This window comes from Rhinolophus ferrumequinum, chromosome 3 (assembly GCF_004115265.2).
Source record: "Rhinolophus ferrumequinum isolate MPI-CBG mRhiFer1 chromosome 3, mRhiFer1_v1.p, whole genome shotgun sequence".
NCBI classification, from domain to species: Eukaryota; Metazoa; Chordata; class Mammalia; order Chiroptera; family Rhinolophidae; genus Rhinolophus; species Rhinolophus ferrumequinum.
Window position 1 is genome coordinate 69,210,863 of NC_046286.1, and position 20,350 is coordinate 69,231,212.

The following is a 20,350-nucleotide window of genomic DNA, read 5'->3' on the forward strand; positions in this document are numbered from 1 at the left end:
AGTGTCAGAATTGAGTTAAATTGTAAGGTACTCATCTGGTATCAGAGACTTGCTTGTTGTAGGAAAAAAAATCCCACATATTTAGTGACCAGAAGTGTCAGAAATGAAGTGTTTTGTATGAGGAGTAAAGGAGACACATAGGAGATTGAATTGAGGGTTTCCCCTACAACAGGAGGGAAAGACTGAGTTTTTTATTTTAGCTATCTATTCATCTGTTGAACATTTGGATCGTTTCTACCTTTTGGCTATTGTGAATAATGCTGCCATGGCCATTGGTGTACAAGTATCTGTTCGCATTCTTGCTTTCAATTCTGCTTTGGGGTATATACCTAGAAGTGGAATTGCTGGATCATATGATAATTATCTCTTCAGATGCTTTAGGATGGGGACTGGTTGCCAGGGAAACGAATCATGTGATTAGAGGGTTGGACCCCCTTGGTCTCTGGGAATAGAGAAGGGCTGGAGATTGGGCTCAGTCACCACTGGCCAGTTAATTTAATCAACCATGCCTGTGTGCTGAAGCCTGCATAGAAACCCAAAAGGACTGGATTTGGAGAACTTCCAGGTTGAGGAACCAGATGCTTTCACATGTCACTGTGCTGGGCCCCAATACCATCTAGGACAGATGCTACTTTGTTTGGGACCTCACCCTGTTTTCATGTAGCTGTTTAATATCCTTTGTGATAAACCTGTAATCTAATGAGTAAACAGATTTCCTGAGTTCTGTGAGCTGCTCTAGCAAATTAATTGAACCTAAGGAGGGGTTCATGGGGACCTCTGATTTATAGCCAGGCATCAGGAGCGCAGGTGACAACCTGAGTTTGTGATTGGTATCTGAAGTGGAGAGTGGCCTTGTGAGACTGAGCCCTTAACGTTTGGGGCCTGCCACTATCACCAGGTAGATAGTGTCAGGATTAATTTAAATTGTAGGACACCCAGCTGGTGTGTTAAAACTGCTTGGATGTGTGGGGAAGCACCCCTCCTTCCCAAAACACATTGGAAATTGTTGATCAGACAACAATAAGGCAGTTGATAGTATCTGCCACTGTGGTTTTACTTCTAAAATCCTAGCATAAACGTAGTAAGGTTGTTAAAAATGATAAATAGCATTTTTTTTTTTATCATTACCATCACTTCTCTGCAAACACACTTGCTGTTCTGAACTCCCTCCTTCTGTGGTACTTACCTAACAAAATCCTAATCCTGGTTAAATATAACTACCCATTCCTATAAACCTGCATCCAAGTAGCTGAAGATGCCAAAGAGCACATCCCAGGAGACTGAGTCACAGCGGTGAAGACACTTGTTAATGGCAGAGCCAACACTTGGAAGCCTCAGGTATTACAGCACTGGAGTATTACAGTTCAGTTAGGGATGTTACAGAGATTCACGCATTCTGTTGGAGATCAGAAGACATGGCCTGTAAGGCTTCTTCCAACTCCCAAATGTCTTGCTGAAACTTTTTCTTCAATCATAATGTTAACCATTTGTATATGACTTCTTTCGACCGTCTCATGTTACTTATGACCCAGTAAACAGTTGAAAGTTGTAAAATATTTGCCTGTCTCTTCTTTCTCCTGTGCTTTTAATTCCTTCATCTCTTCCCAGCACAAAAGTAAGATAAAACACAAATAAAACCCATCTCGACCTTGCAACCCCGTCTCTTTCTTTCCCCATCCCTGTATCGCCAGGTTTCTGCAAATAAGGCTTTTCACTCACAGTCAACTTCCTTCCATGCACTTCTCTGGAATCTACCAATTCCCCTGAATCTGCTTTTGCTAAGACCGTGTTCTAGTTGTTAAAGCCAGCGGACCCTTTTCATCATTTCCCTTTCCTGATCTCTACAGTACCTGGTTGGCTGCTCTGTTTGGAACATTGTTCTCCCACAACATCATGCTTTTGGGGCTATAACTCTATAACTCTACTTCTCATTCAAGCCTTGCCTGCCCCTTCAATGTTGGTGTCCCCCAGAGTTCTATTCAAACCTTTGGCTTTATCAGTCTCATATATGCCATGCTCCAAATCCGTGTGTTTAAGTGCCTATTAATTATTCCAGAGAAACTTTAATTTCAGTTTATCTGAAATCACACTATCTTTTGCCCATACTTCATTTTCTTTCATATTCCACACGTCAATTTTCACCAACTCCCACCAAGTCTACATTTTTACTCTTTATTCCCCTCATCTCCATTCCCACTAACAAACAATTTTTTGGTTCAGTTTTCATTTGAATCAATTCAGTAAGCTTCAAATTGGTCTCGCCCATCTATTCTGAACAAATTGCAGCCAATATGGTGATTAAAAAAATTCTTTTTAAAAATATAATCATGCTGTTTATTACCTGCTCAAAATTCTAGAGGATCTAGTTGAATTCCTTACTATACATTCCAGGCCATTTGTAGCATAATGGAAAGAACATAGATTTCAACCCTTACCAGTTGTATAATTGTGTGTGTGTGTGTGCATGTGCGTGCATGTGTGTTGGGGGGAGGAGCAAAGGAAGGCATGTTCACGTTCTTCAACAGAGTTGTCGAAGGGTTAAAAATGTTAAAAGTGTAGTGTCTCATATAAGGAAGGTGCTAAGAAGTGTCTGCTCTCTTATCATACCACGTTGGTCCCACAGGATTATACTGATGCTCAGAATGCAGCTGGTCTGCTTTTTCCTGACTCTTGTTTCAGCTTGTCCCAGAACAGCCCCATCTTTGGTCTCTCTGGTTAATTCCTACTCATCTTTCAGTAGTATGCTTGGGTATCACTTCCATGTCGAGCTTATGTAACGACAGGTTAGGGTAAATAGCCACCATTTAGGTAGAGTTAATCACTGCCTCCTCTCTGCTTCTGCTCCCATTGTACACTCCATAAATCTTATTTGTGGCCCTTCTGATATTGCTGTTAAATGGTTGGTTCTAGACTATTTTAACAAGTACATTGTTGACTCCTTGAGGACAGATGTCCATCATCTTTGTATCTCCATATCTAGCCCAGTCACCTGCATGAGTACTAGTCATCAAAACCTTGGTAACTGAACATCCAAATTATGAGATATGTATAAACCAGGTGCAAAATAGGGGCAAGAAAATGTGCTTATATTTTCTGAAATAAGCATTAACCATTTTTCTTGGAAAATACAATCTCCTAGTTTATGAAAAAAAATTCAGACGAAGTATTTTGTAGAAACTTTTTTTTCAGGATAACTTAAAGAGCATGTTACCACCATGCATAACTCACATGCAATGGTTTAGTCCTTAAAGATTTTGTGAGGATTAAATGAGAATGTTTCTACTGCCCGCTTAGCAGTGCCTGACACATAATAACCACTTAGAAAGTTGGTCTTTAACGTAATTATAATCATTCATAGAGCATGTCTTTGTATTTATCTTGTTCACCTATATTTTTCTAAAATCTATATTACCAAATCAACTAAATTTGGCACGCCTAGAAATGGATGCACTCTTGCAAGATGCTGTAGGATACAAAATAGTATCCTGCCAAAGTGGGCTGGACGTTTAAAGGAATAAAAGGTCTCCTTAATGTGACAGTGGTTAGTTGAGCCCATGTTCATATGACAACACCATATTGATGACTTTTAAAACTAACAAACGCTTTTAAGACAAATTAAGATAGAATTGACTGTCTCTTAATAAATTTTTGCCATAAATCATAATATTAATTTAGATTCTAATTGTACTAAAAGTTCTAGATTCTCAACTATCAGAATAATTAAAACACTATAAATAAGTCAGCAGTATTTTAGATACCTGAAAGTCCACAAGTGTTTCCATTCTAGCCTTGTAAGTTTAGAGAACACAGTTTAATTATACCTGTACACAGTAAGGGAACAAATTAAGACATTTTTCCTTATCTTGATTTTGTTATGATTATTGAAGTTAAATAATTTGATAGTTTATGATTATTATGCAGTAAAACTTTCTGGCAAGTATTACCTGCAATTAAAAAGTACTTAAAAATTAAACTTACCAGAAAAAAATGAAAAGCATTATTCTTTGTTCTAACAAATTTTATTATGCAGTAATTACAAAGGTTAAAGACTCTTCCATCTCAAATAAAAATAACTGTTATAATTACACACATAATATGCAGAGGGTGCCAAAAAATGTATACACATTTTAAGAAAGGAAAAACTTTTAATTGTAATACTCAATATACGTATACTGATAACAAAAGATGCATACAAGTCACGTTTGACTTTTGCAATTACAAGAGGTGCTCAAAGTGGTTACCATCAGCGTCCAGACACTTCTGATTACCGTGAACTACTGCTTGAGCACAGATAACATCTCTTAAAACGTGTATACATTTTTTTGGCACCCCCAGTAGTAGTACCTTATAGTGATTCCAATAAGTATCAAAGGAAATACAGTGCATTTTCCAATTGGAGAGACAAGTCCTTTCCCATTCACAGTGCTGGGCACAGGAAGCCTGCGCACTAATGATCTGTGAGGTCATGCTCAGTGACAGTCCACAGAGAGCTCTGCCAACACCTTCTTTCAGAACGTGAAGTACCGGGCGAACCAGTCCTGGCGCTGGCGATCTGGAGAGGCCACCGGGGAGGCTTCACTCTGAGGGGGACTGGATTCATAAAAAGAGAGACATGTAACCCAGCATTAAGTTGTTTAGCCAGATGAAGGGGAAAGCATATAAAACATCAGTGCAGATGACCACAATGGTTCCCCGTGTCAGACGTGTGCTCCAGTTTGCTACTTCCGCTACACCAGATTGGGGCCCCCACTCCACATGAGTGCATCGCAGCTCAGGTGTGACATCACTTAAGGAGGAGTCCATTACGACAATTACCAAAAAAACAAAACTCAAAAAGTTGAGGAAAATGATGCCACCTTCCTTAAATAAAAGAATTCAGGAGGAATGGTGAGAGGTAAGAGAATAAGATAACATTCCCCTCAGCACCTTTTCTCTTTTAGTTAATTAAAATTTCAGAATCTGACACGAGCACCTGATTCTTACAGCTGTGTGCTTACATGTAACTAAGTAACTAACCCATGGTATAGTACTTTTACTATATATTTTATTAAACTTTCATAATTTCATAAGCAAATACTCTAGGGGAAAATGAGTGCATTAAAAAGCCAGTTTGCCTTCCATCTTCAAACTTACATATTTTATACTTATCTTAGTCTAACTGTAGAGTTTATACTTAAGTCTAACTAAAGATTCTTTGGGCTAGTTGAGAAAATAAAAGAATCCCTACCGTCTCTGGGGGAAATTACAAGGCACGCAACAATGTGTAATGGAAACTCCAGTAGTCATGTTCCTTGGGCTCATGCACATGCATCTTACTGATACCTGAACATACGCATGCACAGGAGAAATAAGCAACACAAAATGTTTAGCAGGACACACATTCAATGGTGTACTTGACTATTTTTCATTCTTGTTATTTTTTTCTATTTAAAATCATTAGTCATTAACTACGTCATTCATCACTTAACCTAGAAAAAGATAGTCTATGTATAAGACTATTAGTACTGACACTGCTGAGATTTAGTAAAATGAGGAAATAGTAAGCATAAAATGATAGTATTTTCTGACTTTATTTGAGGGGTAAACAACTGGATTTCATTCAGATTTTATTTAATATTTAAAAAATCTGAGAGAACTTAAAATTGGAATGTCAATTATAAAAATTATTTTTTCTAACTTTATTTGTTGCCTGTGTATATCATTAAGTTCCCAGAACTTACATATTTCTTATTTTGACAATAAACATATTTTTACAAATAAGCCTGGTAAACAAGAAAGGGGGAAAAAGTAAACATATAACACAAGAAACAGAAACAAAAGCTACTTAATAAAAAAAAATATTTTCAAGTTCTGTACTAAGAATGGATTAATGAAAAAACAGTGACAATACTAAAAATGAAGCAACAATCCATAAATATTAAAATTCTAAGCATATGAATTATATTAAACATTTAGAAAATTGACTAACAAGTTAGAAAAATCTTTTTAAGAGTCAAAAAGGAGTTCTCTAGAGAGATGAGAAATATATTTTGAAAATATTTCATAGTACTATTTCTTTTCCTAGGCTGTTCTTAAGATAGATTTCTGCAATGTAAGAAGGTAACTTTCTCGAGTTAAAAAAGAAAAAATCACTGGTGAGACGGGGCTCACCTCAAAAATGTCTTGGGATCTTTGGGTGGCACTGGCTGTGGAAGTGGTTTGCTGCTGTTGAACTCAATATCGTGGACTGGAGAGTTAGGAATGGGATCCAGGCGGTTAGGATGTCCATTGCCCACTCCACCAGATTCCAGAGCACTTAGATTGGGAACACTTACAAACCTGTTTGTTGGTGATTTATCATTCTTCTTCTTTTGCTGCATTAAAAATAATACATGTGAGGATAGTCCCTGCACAAGGACAAACGAAAAAAATAGGAATAGCAGAAGATATAAATTTGGTATGGGAAAATTTTCGAAGTTTTATGTTAGACTGGGATGTTAAAATGAACCAGTGTTACCCAAAGTGCGTTCTGGGGATCCTCGGAGGTGTTCTTTATCTACATGGAATCCTCACAGACAGACATGCTGCTAGGTCAGAAAGAATGAGGAAGAAACATTTAGGAATGATTCGTGGGGCGGGGAGGAGGAGGTGGAAAGAATGCCAAGGAGTAAAGAATACTGGGAGGAAAAGGAGAAAAGGGGAGGGCGGTAGGGAAGAGTAGGTGTTGGCGATACCACAAAGTTAAATGCATTCAGGCTAAAATTAGGACAAGGTGTAAAGTTAGACATAATTTTAAAAGAGAGGTCCATGAACTTTAGCCATCTGTCAAAGGGAGGCAGTCCTTGCCTGGAAAAAAAAGGAATTAGAAAATACTTGGCAATGTAGTTTAAAACAAATCTCATAAATCTACTTAAGACTCACAGCAGACTTAGAGAAATAATTTGGTTTTAAATTCACCGCACCATCTATCTGAAGAAAGAAAATTAAATCTGCATAATTAAATCCCATTTCCTAATTAACTAGCATCATTAATTGGCTCACAATCTTTTTATAAAAATTTAAGGGTTATAAAACAAAATCAGTTATTTTTCAATTGTTCTTTCAAATTAACAGATGAAAAAGGGAATACAATTGCAGATTTTCAAAATTTATCAGCTTATAAATCTAACTTTAGTCTCTATTTTATTCACACCTCTAAAATCAATGAGCATCATCTTGTTATGCAGAATACAAACATGTTGTAAAATATTTTGAATATTCCAATATTTTACTAATTAAATGTATGCTAACTAAATATATGGTTTTTTTTTTTTTCAAAATGATTCCAGAGGTTGGGAAAAAAGTACCATTAATAGACAAGACAGCCCTTTTTTCCTTTACTTATAAAATAATGATCTCATTATCTAGACATTGCCCTCTATGTCATATTCTCTTAATCATGGAGTCTCTGACAAGGAGCCTATTTTAGCATAACTGAAAAAGAAAGGAAGAATAATGTGTTCTTCAAAACTATTTGTGAAAATTGAAATCACTAGTAGTAGTCAAAAGTATTTGAAAGTTCTTACACAGATGTGTATTATGGATTTTCTTGTTCTAGTCACAGAGGGCATAATTAAATGTACTTAGTTTCTATTTTAAGAAATAAAAAGTTATCAATGGTAAAGTTCTACAGTAACGGTTTTGTAACTAAAAATGTAATTCCAATAAAATAATAAAGGAAAGGAAAATATTTCTAGTATATCTTGTTTTAACAACTCTTTCAAAGCTTATTTCACCCTAAATTATAAACATAAAAACTAAAACTAACTATATTTATTCATTCACCAATTATTTATTGAGAGCCTCTGTGTGCCCAGCAGTATGTTAGGCTTTGGAGACAGAGCTATAGAGCTCCCTACTTTAGTCATTCTATTTTACAAAACATTGAAGTTTAAAGTTTGGAGCACTTTAACTTGTGAAGGAAGGACAGAATCTGTGTTCTTAACAGAAAAGTTTTATACCTTTGAAAGCAAAAATTTTTGGCTAAGGGCCTAATAGAAATTAGGCATGATATGCAAATAAAATACGAATTTAAAAAATAGCTTTAGCACTAGCACTTTTATTTCTACTACTATTTCTGCCCAAATATATGTAACCCCATAATTATTTATTCTTTATTACTTGCTTTATTCACTAGAATAATTTTGGTGGCTTATACAAAATGGGATGAAACTTTGCAACTGAACAAATATTTATTGAATACCTACTATGCCCTATGATGGGAGCCATAGAAAGCTGGGGTACAAAGATGTATAAGACTTAGCATGTCCATTTCATTTGTCTACAAGGCTCTTCCATCTCTAAGAGAAAGTATGAGAATAGATCATGGTCAATTTTAATTGTTAAGAAAAGGTCCTCAGACTAAGAGAAGTAAAGCCCTTCTCTGACAACTGGTAAGTAATAATACCTGCCCAACCCAAGGTAGCCTTAAGTTAGGGAGAGCTGCTGGGTAGACAGGGCTGGAGTGTCTTTTAAGACCCCACAGAGGATAGTGAAACGATCTAAGGAAATGACAGGAAATTATGTTGAAGAGATTTACAAGTTAGTTTTCTTTACAAATATGAAAAACAAAATGGTAGCACCAAGGTTTTATAATATAAATATCATTTTAAGGAGTATGAATTATCAACAAATAAATATTATTGGCATCTCATTCTGAAAATGAATATATGAAAACTTCATATTTTAGTCCTAGATTATTAAATTTACGAAAACATTTTTTGGAAGCTTTAGCCTATGCTTCTCTAAATATTTTATAAAAATGTTAATCAAGTTTTAAACTATATTCCTAGTTACATTGTTTACATCACATACCTTAGTCAATGGATTAATAACACCAACAGTAGGACTTGAATTAAACACTTTGTTGAAGTTAGTTTCTCGATTGACTAATTCCAGCTGATAAAATTTATTATCCTCCTATGCAAAAGAATTATAAACATCTCTTAAACATTTTTTATTGAATATTTTAAAACTTCATTGTATAAATGTCATTTCATTCAAAATTTAATATAAAACCTGAATGAAGATGTATATCTTGCTCAAAGATTTCTAGACCTGCTTGCCAGTGTCTTAAAGACTAACGGTAGATAAGTTTTCAATACCTTTCAAACCCTATGTTACGGGACTCTTCTCTACCCTTTAAGCCTTCTTCCTCCAAGAATGGAACTAAATGTTTTATTTGGTTTTCTCTCTGCTCCCAAGAGCTGACTGCAGTTTGAGCAGGCTTACCCTGCATTGATGGAGCTGTGTGCATGGCTGAGTTGTTTCCATTCATGAAGATGACACTAGGATATAGCATTATTCTCGAGTACTGGAACTATATTTGATCCTGTCTGATCTCCTCTCTGAGACAGCAGTGGTAATCAGAGAACAGAGAACAAGTGAATGGCCCACATAGAGAAAACCCTTTGGCCCTTCTCCAACAACATGTGCTAACTGAGAACGAGGCTATAGGAAGTAAACGTAAGTAAATGGAACAGTGTGTGAAATGCAGGGTTGTGCTCTAGGAGAACTAGATTCTCCATTCCCCTCTCAGTTACCACTGACCATCACCTGCATCATTAACCTCAGCCTCGTGTCTCACAGTCCCGAGTCGGGGTGTCGTGGGAAGTGTGGGACAACGCCTGGCTAGATTCCGGGCCCTGCCACCGATTAGCTGTGTTGCATTGGGAAGTTACTTTACTCTTTGAACTCTAACACCTATCCTGTAATGAGGAACAAATACAATTATATCTGTAACACCTGCTCAGTAAGAACTAGAAAATCAGTAAGAACTAGCTATTCCTATGGACCATAAATGAAATACACTTAATTCATATGCTAATTTTATATGTGGAATGTAAGGGGATTTTCCATGAATCCACGGCTATCAGAACAATCGATGAGTCCTGTGCTCATGCTGACAATGCTTGGAGAACTGGGTGGTTAGTGGGTGGAAGCAGCAGATGCTCTATCTTTTCAATGCATGCTTCTGGGTTTATCTAAGAAGCCCAGTGTACTGCCTGTTAATTTTGGCAGGAACTAGCCCCAGACAACAGTTTGGCTTTCCTAAATGCTAAAAGAGATATATTTTAAAAAAAGGACTTCAGAAATAAATGTTCTTTGGCTCTCTTTGCATGCTGATGTCCAAAGTTTTTAGTTGAAGGGATCAATGAGCACATAGTGATTAGTGTTCTTTTCTAATTTTACTCTGAAATATTTCTCATTTGTTAGTGGCAGTAAAAAGCAGTATTTTCATTACTGACCAGCACATATAATTTTAGGAGACTCTGAAATGTTTTATGAATTTTAAAACATTTGTGTATTTTTAATTTTTCAAGAATAATGGCTTTAACAAAAGCAATGTGTTGTTGAATCTGTATTTTCTTTCCTGATGGATTTCTCAGAACCCCTAACATCACATGGACGGAGACTCTCTAAGAGAGCCTGTGGCTTTTCCTAGGCTATGTAAGGGAAACTTTTGCCCATGGGTGTCTCCTGGGATCGGGGTTCGGTGGAGCACAATTTAGGAATTAACATGACTAACCTGGAAGTGGACGATGCGATCTAACACAGGCTGTGTGGGCTGTCCTTTCCTATCCGACTCTAATCCTACACGTACAGCGCACACCCCAACAGAATGTTCACTGTGCACTGGCGATGCTGTATGACTACACATTGGATATGTACTAAAATACTGAAAGAAGGCACAATCCCCTTATAGATACCAATTTAAATATTAAAATTACTTTGTATTTTTTACCCTCATGCATAACAGTTTAATAACCTTTCAATCACAATGCACGTATTTTATACATTCAATTTTTGCTTACTTAGCATTACTTAAAAATATTTTCCCATGTTTTCCCAATCAATAGTCTACTGATTACTACACGGTCACACCGAAAACAAAATATCTTACAATTAGTTTCTTTATGACCTGGTCTCTTTCTGTAAGCATGGCTTTTAATTCTGTAATCATCTGTATATCTTCTGGTTTTGATTCTCTCATTAGATATTTTTCTTCCATTTCTTCTAGTCTAAAAACAAGAAAATCTTTAGCTTATTAATATGACTCAGACACATCCTTTTGTAATAGCTACATTTTTTATATTAGTTCACTTGAATACATGCACACACAAACTTAAAACAACACCTTTTCCTTAAAACTTTTCAGCATAAGGACATGATTGTCTCAGCAGCTATAGTGTTATTAAGGGCTCTGCAGGGGTAGGTGACATAATTAAAGGCTTTGCAAGTTACTTTTTGAATAATTCACTCATTTTATGCCATTTCAAGGGTATATGTGGATGAGGTGAGAGGTAAGCTATGTAGAAGAAATGATATGCTGAATGATACGAACCTAGCAAACGCAGGTTTGCTGCTGGAAACGGCTTACTTTAAGGAAAACTCATCACAAATAAAATATTGTGTTATGACATAAGGCTTGGTAACATATATAAAAAGGACAAGAAAAAATACAGAGGAAAGGAAGAAAAAGGACACATGTATGACATCATTCTTTCCTAGTTGATGAGAAATTCAGTTTAAAAATTCTATATTATCAGCTAAAGCATATAAACTATAAAAAAGGTTCATCAGGTAAGAGAAGACTTATATTTCCTTCTAGGCCTATTCTGTCTTGAATAAAATGAGATGGTAATAGGACTGAATGCCACTGAAGACTCTAGAATAGAGGGCATGTTTTATGAGCAGAGGGGATATGGACCCTAAAGAATCTAAACAAGGTAGAGTTAAAAGAATATAAACGGAAACTGCTGGCTTAGCTTGAAAAAAAAGCACTTTCAATTTTAGAAAATTTAATTAGGACAATTAAAAAAATCATACTATTTTCTGAATAAAAAGGATAGAACGTAAGTTCAATAAAATTATGGTTAATGAAGATTTACAGAAAAATTTATTCACTCAACAAATATTGAGTCACTTGTGGATGGTCTATGTTCTAGGAATCAGTGACCCATGCCTGACCCATAATCCCAGAGCGGTACCAGAATCTCTGTGTGTTTTAGTAATTTTAGTATACAATTCCACTAACTCAGCCCAAGCAAAAGATTTGGAGATAACATGTTTGGCTCCTTACCTTGACCCATGACCGAAGTTCTAATCTGGGGGGGGAGGTATAAGGGTGATAAGCTATGTGGGATTAGGAAGTGACTGTCTCAAGATCAGTTGGGACATAGTTCAGTGTGAGGTCAGTTTCACTATCTTCACTTTGGTTCTTTTGTGGCAATGCAGAATGATTGAAAAATGTTATCACTGAGCTCACATAAAGTGATCTTGCCCTTTGTCACAATATGGCATTTTATGGGCAAAGGTTTTAAGAAGCTTGAGAATTGATCTAGTCAAAGAGAAAGAAAGGCATTTGGGGTTTAACATCGGAGTAGCCACAAGATGTCACTGGAGTACTTTATCATTAAAAGCTAGGTACAAGATTTTTGAACTGCTTCCTGCTGAACAAGAATACTTGGTAATGAATGGTTGCTAAAAAACTAGATTTCAAACCTTATTTAACACTACTATGTCTACTTTTTGTTTTAGTAAAATAAGAAGTTATGGTAAAGTGAGTCTAAAACAATCAGTTACAATCCTTAAACCACCTTTCTGCATAATAAAGGCTGGCTCTGAACCTAACTTCTAATATGTCTTCATTTAGCTTAAACATTCTTTACCTACAAAATTAGTATCAATCTTCTCCACAAAACATCTTTACATCACCAAGAAAATTTAATGAAAGATACCTGGATATTAAAGGGAAAAATAATTGAATAAATCAGAGAAACAGAATCCATATAAACACAAATGGGAAAGCATTAAAGGGGAGAACAAGTAGATAATACGATATAGATTTAACTTGCAAATATATTTCCAGAATTATTAGTCTTTTGAAATTCTAATAGGAAGAACACTTGGTACTATCCCCATATCCATTTCAACCCAACACTACTCAACATTTTACCTTTCTTCAGTTGCCTCAGTGCAGCATTGTAAGGCAGCACTACTTCCCAAAGACCAGGTGTGAATGACTGGAGAGACATGATTTTTAGTTTGATCTCTCTTAATCTTTCTTATCATAAAAATAAGAAAGTCCGTTTAGTTCTTTATATCTTAAATAGCCTTCATAACATATGCATCTTACTCTATTTCACAACACTCAGGCAGGCAGTGAACATCAAGGCCAACTAGAATCTAACAACATTGTTTTATTTTCACAGAACTTACATTTATATAATTATAGTTAGCCTCTATTTAGAATAATGGAGACAATTTGCAGTAGTGACAATGGTTTTACTGTAGAGATAACTGAGTTTTCCTGTTAATTTTTAAGTTAAAATGAGTTAATTAAAGACATTAAGAAAATAATATCATAGATAGCCAGAAATGACCAAATTCCCAAAGGTTGTATAGGAATGATTAAAGCCTAGGAAACACACTGCCTTGAGGGAACCACACAAATACATATGCCTTTTACTCAAAATATTGATTCCTATTAAAAGTAATGAAAAGAGAGAGACCAGACAGAAGTAGAACGTAGAAAATTACCAATTACAGCACTGTTTGATTCTTCCCAGGCAGACATGCCCTTATTTTTTTGACTCTGAGAATATACAGGTCAATGTCTATGGTTCATGGACAACACAAACCTAAAATATAAATGTCTAAAAAGCTGTAGAAAACTGTATTTTAAAATGTTTCCAAATTGATAGTCCTCCCATGCTGTTTTTTAAAATAAATAATTGACAAAAAAATCAGTACACTGGGAGTTTCTAGCCAAACAACAGTATTATTAGGCACACGTTTTAGAATTTCAATTGTATAAAGATGAAAGAACTCTATTATACCACCTTTCCCTACATCCTGAAAGAAAAGAAATTTAGTTATTGGACCAGTTTAATGCCAAACTTTTCTTTTCCCATAACTTTTAGACACAGATGACTTGTGATAATAGGACTACTACATCCTTTTCTCACAAAGTTTATGAAAATAACCTGAATGGTAATTTAAAAATCAAATGACAACAGCAAAGAACTATTAGAGTATTTCAAATAAAAGAACTCAAATAGCTTTTAAAGAATAATTCTGGTGGGGTGGTGCTTCTTTGCAATTAGGGATCACTGACCTACTTAAAAACCATGTACAGAAACTCCGTATTTCCCCAAGAAGCAATTATCTTTCTGCTTCCGTACAGTGAGACCTAAACAATCAATCGTCTCTGAATCACCTTTTTGGCATAGTAAAGATCTGCCCAAGTTCTAGTGTATGTTTACATTTAGCTAAAACAAAGTTCTTTAAAACAGCCCATTCTCTCATTTGTTTCTAAAACAAACAAAAACCATGACATTTTTATTAGTACAGGTATTTTACTAAGAGACTATATCACTCAAGAAAATAAAAATACTTCTATACACTGTCTGAAAATCTAAGACTGTAATACCCAGCACTAGAGAAGAGGATTTCTAGTAATCATTCCACAAGAGATACAGAATTCTTAACCACAATTTCTACAATGTTGAGAGGGTGCTTTTCCATCCTTTAAATCTGTTGTCCCCTCTTCCCTGGAGGCCAAAAGGGTTAGGGGCAGGAACAGAAGCAAGAAGCTTCCAGCTGCTGCGGAAGTCCCTTGGCTGCACGCTTCAGCCTGGCAGGCTGGTCCCTCCTCTACCACCTACTTTCAAGAATCCACAGGAGTTTTCTGATTTTTAAACTTTAAAGCCAGCATGAAGTTGATTAGGAACTTCAACAGTGCACCCTTAGTCGTTTGAAAAGGCTAAGAATAGTTCAAATGCTGCTCCCGCAGCTACTAAAACTGCAATGGATTCTGCCTGCTCATCCACCACTTCTGCCTAGATTTAAACCATTCAGCAGATCGAAGCTGGCTGCATCTAAGAACGTGGGTCAGAAATCCCCAATAGTCTACAACAGTGTTTCCCAACATGGTAGTGACTCGCCCACAGATGGGTATTTACATTCAAATTAATTAAAATCAAATGAAGTAAAAAATTCAATTCCTTGATCTCTGGAATTGTTCAAGTGCTCAGCATTCATTGTGGCCCAGTAGCTACTGCACTAGACAGAACAGACACAGGACAACTTCATTACCACAGAGAAACCCACTGGGCAGTGCTGGTCTAAAGTATATTTGTGTGTTTTTGACCAAAAGAGTAAATACCTAAAGCTAGAGGCTAATTATATGAAGGCAGCAGGTTTCTGGTGAAAAAAGAAATATGATTGGTTAGCATGAATCTAGTTGAATCATAAAACAAATGGTAGATCTAGAAAAGTGATAAAATATTTGACTAAAGAATTAAATAATTCTTTACTTACTAAAAATGGTCATAATATAGAAAAACAACATTTTATTTACTATCTACTGAAAATCCATAACGTACAAAACAATATACCAAAACAGAATAAAGTGAAAACAGAGACATAACCTTTACTCTTTGTAAATTAACATTCCTAAGGAGACAGGACACAGAACAGACAGAGGTTCTTCTTGTGAGCATGTTTTTCTAGTCCATGAAATAGGGGGCAGGCGGGTGCCAAAATTTCAGCCTCTGCCTGATGAATAACACTGAGGCCAGGAGAAAGGAAAGCCAAGACACTGGGGTTTAGGATAACTCACTTTTGCAAGATGCCTGAGGTTATGAGCTCTTCTACCAGGCAGGTATCTGAGCTCTTACTGTGGCTCAGAAGGATTTTAAAATTACCTCCAATAATAGCAAACAACAAAAATCACTGTGACTGGGGAAATGATCTCATGAATCTCCTCACTATTTCCAAGGTAATTTCATGAAGTGGTAAATATAGAGAATCCTCAAAAAATTCATTCATGACACAAACATTCATTGAGTGCTTACTAATGTGAAAATTCTGTGTACGTCCATTAGAGCACCTCACCTCAGAGGCCACTGAAGTAAATGCTAAGGACTGGGGCTCTATTTTTTGGTTTCAGCTTAAGTGAATGTGGGTATATATGTTACACATGCAACGTTATTTACTGTGAGGCCTACTTGGTTAAATGGGTGAAATGTGAAGAGATGATTTTTAGATCGAGGGAAGCTAATTAGGAAGTAATGACATAGGAGGTTATTCTAGATCAGGGGTGTCCAGACTGCAGCCCGCGGGCCAACTGCGGCCTGCGATCCGTTGTTAATTGGCCTGCAGCAAATTCCAAAAATATATTTAGTTGACTTAAATAAACCAGGTGAGGCAATACGTCCTTCACCTCGAGTGAGTGGCCCGGCTGTTTGTGTATTTTACCGCATATGGCCCTTGGTGAAAAGCATTGAAAAAAGTTTGGACACCCCTGTTCTAGATTGTAGGTGACAATACAGGAGAATCTTAGAAGGAAACCAAGGTTAGCGTGGCGGACACAAATGCAGCAGACAGGGAAGAAGGGTGGCGATGGACGGGGCCGGATAAGGCACACTGGAGCTAAGCGTTTAAGACTGAGGGTACTGGGATTAGTCACTATTTTGACTTGACTGAAGTATGTGGAGACAATTATATATCTTTTATGGAGCTTTTGTAATTGATTGGAAGAGGAGAGACTGAATAAAACCACCTGTGGCAGCTTAGAGTAGTTTAATTCTGAAATAACTTAAGTTGGACCAGGGTCTGGGCCACAGAAATGAAGTGAATGCCAGTTACATTCATTCCAGCAGTTTATAATTAAGTGTGTAAGAAAGAGAGGTGCTTCTTAAAAACATTAAGCAACCATCAGAAATTGCGGTTTTAACAATATTAGAGTTAATATGTATGAGAAGTAAATTTATTGGTGATATTTCACCTTTATTATTTTTTAAAATCATAAAACAAATGCTCGTAACGGAAATTCAAACAATATCTAGGTAGAGTATATAAAATAAAAAGGAAGTCTCTGCTTTTCACTATGCCCAATACCTCCCTAATCCACTCCCTAGAGAGAACCACTATCATTAAAATTTGTTTTTTAAGATCTTTGTATTTTGGAAAATATGTATTATTAGTGTGACCTGCTGGTCACAATATGCTCTTTTTACTTCACATTATATAATGGACATCTTCTGAGTGTTCACCACGTCATGACAGTTCACAATCCTGAGGGAGAGTCGTTAGAGAAGTATCTGTCCTGGTAGAACTGTAGCAGTAATAGCCGATAAAACAATCAATCAACTGACTTATCCTAATTAAAGAATATATCAGATTACAGTTACCATCTGTAATATGCACTTAGGTTTTCTTTTTAAAGTATCATTTAATTAGTTCAAAAGAGTAGCTAATCTGAGGTTAGACACAGTGCTCCTGAGTGTATTATCCGCATATGAATTTTCTTTAATATAATGTGACTTACGACATTTGTAAAGCTGCATTTATTTCCTTGAGTAGCTCATTAGTCTTATTAAAATCTGCCCGCATGATATTTTTCTCTCTGAGGTGGTCTGCTGTCATGATATCCAACTCTTTTTCAAGTCTCTTGTTTAAATCTTGTTCATGTAACCTGTTTAATTTATTTTTAGTTAAGAAAATGTTATTCTGAAGTCAAGCTTTCAAAACTTTCTATATTCTACCAGATTAGAAATGGTTTTAGGTATATATAATATATAGAAAATTAATGGAAACAGCTTAAAGTAAGTAAGTTACTTTGCTCTAATCATCCAGCTTGTTAAAGTTGTTTCCTTTAATGCTTTTTAAAATAACATTTTAAAAAGATTTTAGTTAATTTTATACAATTTCCAAAGTGAATGAATGCATATACATCATTCAAAATACAACATTTCATCTATGTTCTAGATTATAACATAGTCAACAAATAAAGTCAAAAGTGGTCTTCAATATCGTACTAGAAGGCAGTCTAGTCATCAAAATAGGCATGTATTGCTAAGTACCATCATAACAGTCTCAGATAACACAGCAAATTCCTTCTGTTGTAATTAATGGCATACCTCATTTGTTGGTTAGATTCACTTCGTATTCTGAGAATTTCTTTCCCCTTAAATTCCAGTTCTTTGGTTAGGGCACTTATATTTTCATGAAGGTGCTGTACCTCCTTATCTAAGTCAGAAATGTGTTGCTCTCTGTGCCTTAATTCCTCTTGGAGATCTGTTATTCTGTTCATGTGCTCCTTACTCTGCAAAATATAAATAATTCTTAAAAAGTTTCTACATATTTGCTTTCTGTGTTTCTCTGAGGGAAAGAAAACATATTCGAATGTTGAATATAACAAATCTGACATTGTTCTAAAGCAAACTGCTGAAATGAGAAAATCTCAAAGCCTCTTCTCTTTCCATATGCATAAGAAGTGTTTATATGGATACAACTTAAATAATGTCAGAGCTACAAGACCCAAAAGGCTATAAAAGCACATCTCCCTCATTTTACAGATGAGGAAACCAATACCCAAAAGATGATGTGTCCAAGGATAATTTACAATCAATGACAGAGCTGAGGGGCTCTCACATACTCAAGAAGTAATATGGTCTTGTGGCAAAAGGCTGGCACCCTTGTCCTTCAATCTAAAAAGACCCACAACTATGGAAGTCATCCTAACACACACAAACAAACACACACACACACATACACACACACACACCATGGCTTAGACGGCAGACTTTGTCAGCTTAGTGCTGGTCTAGCAGTTATCTTGTCTGAAAGTTAAGCTCCCTTCCGTTTTCTTAGAAGTCACTGTTTTCTACAAGTTCTATAGGCCTAGACATTGTCAATTTCAACGTCAGCCTACTTGAAGAAGATACAACTTCCCTCTGTGGTTATAAGGTAGCGCATTTAAAACTTCCTGGTAATGAAAAGAAAATTTGGGCTGATCATTTAACCTAGTTGAATACTAACAAAGTAAAAGTTATAAGTAAACTAATAATAGTTTTTATTGCACTAAATGTCTAAAAATCCACACATCCAGACATACATACATTCAAAATCACAAATTATCTAATCAAATGAAGTACACTCGGCCAAAGAACAAAATTTAAAAAGCATAAATAGCAGTTGTGCTAGAGTGATATGGAAATATAAGCTATCTTTTTCCTTCTTGAGAATCTGCTAATTCTATAGTCATGTTATCTAATATGGCTGTTTTAAATTCAAGTTTAAATAAATTAAGTAAAATTCAAAATTCAGGTCCTCAGTCACAGCAGACATATTTGGCCCACATGGCTAGTGACTACCGTAGTAGACAGCACAAATATAGAACATCATGGAAAGTTCTAGTTGATCATGTTATTTATAGTAAGTACTCTGTCTTCATTCTTTGTATTATTTATATTTAATTATTGACTTTTTCAAGATGTAAGTATATTTCAAAATATTCAATTAAAAATGTTCATAAAGGAAAATTTTATGACCAATATATAAAAGTTAAATTACCTATTTCTCTTTAGAAATAAAACTCGTTAACACAGATAGTAAATAATAACTAGTGAAAATACTAGTTATTACAAATATTTTTCAGAAAATTGTGAACATTCAAATCTCTTCACGTTTAAGGACAGAACACCATGTGCTTCTCACAGAACCTCACAGAACAGAATGTGCTTCTTTTCTACCTGTCTTCTGCTGATGTCTATGCTTCTCTCTAATTCCAAACTGGCAGCTGCCAATTCTTGATGATGATTATGCCGTAACAAGTCAATTGCAGCTGCATGTTGATGGTTTAGTTCTGAGCGTAATGAAGCTGGAATCCAAGGGGAAAAAAAAGAGTTTATCATATTTTAAAAATATTATCAATATTTAGATAAATATCATAAAAGTCACAAATACCATTTGCTACATTAGGACACTTGTATACACCCATTAAAATCTCACAGAATTGTGTATACCACTTAAAATATTATCAGCAGACTATCATAGAATATTATAAATTTTGAGGTCATCTAGCTTTCATGAGAATAAGAAAATTTTCAGCTTTTCCAATAGATCAATATATTTCTATATATGTTTTCGGTTTGCTATCAAGGTGCTAATGGAGATGCAAGGTTTTTAACTCTTCTCGTTCACTACGAGAATAATAACATTTCAGAGTTGAATGGTACCATAACACATATTTTGGAGGCAACTTCTCATCCAGGTAAGAATTCTTCCACAATATCCCTAAAAGATGTTAACCACCACTGGCTGGTGAATGCTTTTAGCGTTTTGGAATTCATTTGAATTTGAGGTTAATTCATTTGAATTTGAGGTTAGTTATTTCACACAATCCACATTCATTGAATGTCAGGTACAATACTAAGGGAGAATAAAATATGACCCTGCCCTTTAACTGCACGGGATAGAGGTGAAAGCATCTTGCCAGGGAATTAAGAGAGGTATCAGACATGAGTATTGGTTATAATGAAAG

General features: G+C 35.6%; 1 protein-coding gene across 15 annotated transcripts in view; it reads right to left on the reverse strand.

Moving 5' to 3' along the window:
- Positions 1-4,255: 4,255 nt before the first annotated feature.
- Positions 4,256-20,350, reverse strand: part of FAM184A (family with sequence similarity 184 member A) — a 98,931-nt gene continuing 82,836 nt past the window's right edge. For 5 of the 15 annotated variants that reach the window (XM_033103358.1, XM_033103357.1, XM_033103352.1 and 2 more), the window contains 7 exons: positions 19,560-19,687; positions 17,946-18,130; positions 17,354-17,500; positions 10,922-11,039; positions 8,833-8,937; positions 6,151-6,386; positions 4,256-4,590 (listed from right to left, as the gene is read on the reverse strand). In XM_033103358.1, the coding sequence (XP_032959249.1) occupies positions 4,509-4,590; positions 6,151-6,386; positions 8,833-8,937; positions 10,922-11,039; positions 17,354-17,500; positions 17,946-18,130; positions 19,560-19,687 (1,001 nt within the window). In that variant the 3' untranslated portion in view covers positions 4,256-4,508. Of the gene's footprint in view, positions 4,591-6,150; positions 6,826-8,832; positions 8,938-10,921; positions 11,040-17,353; positions 17,501-17,945; positions 18,131-19,559; positions 19,688-20,350 lie in introns of those variants that run through there. The other 10 variants (XM_033103360.1, XM_033103350.1, XM_033103364.1 and 7 more) reach the window with 8 other exon arrangements.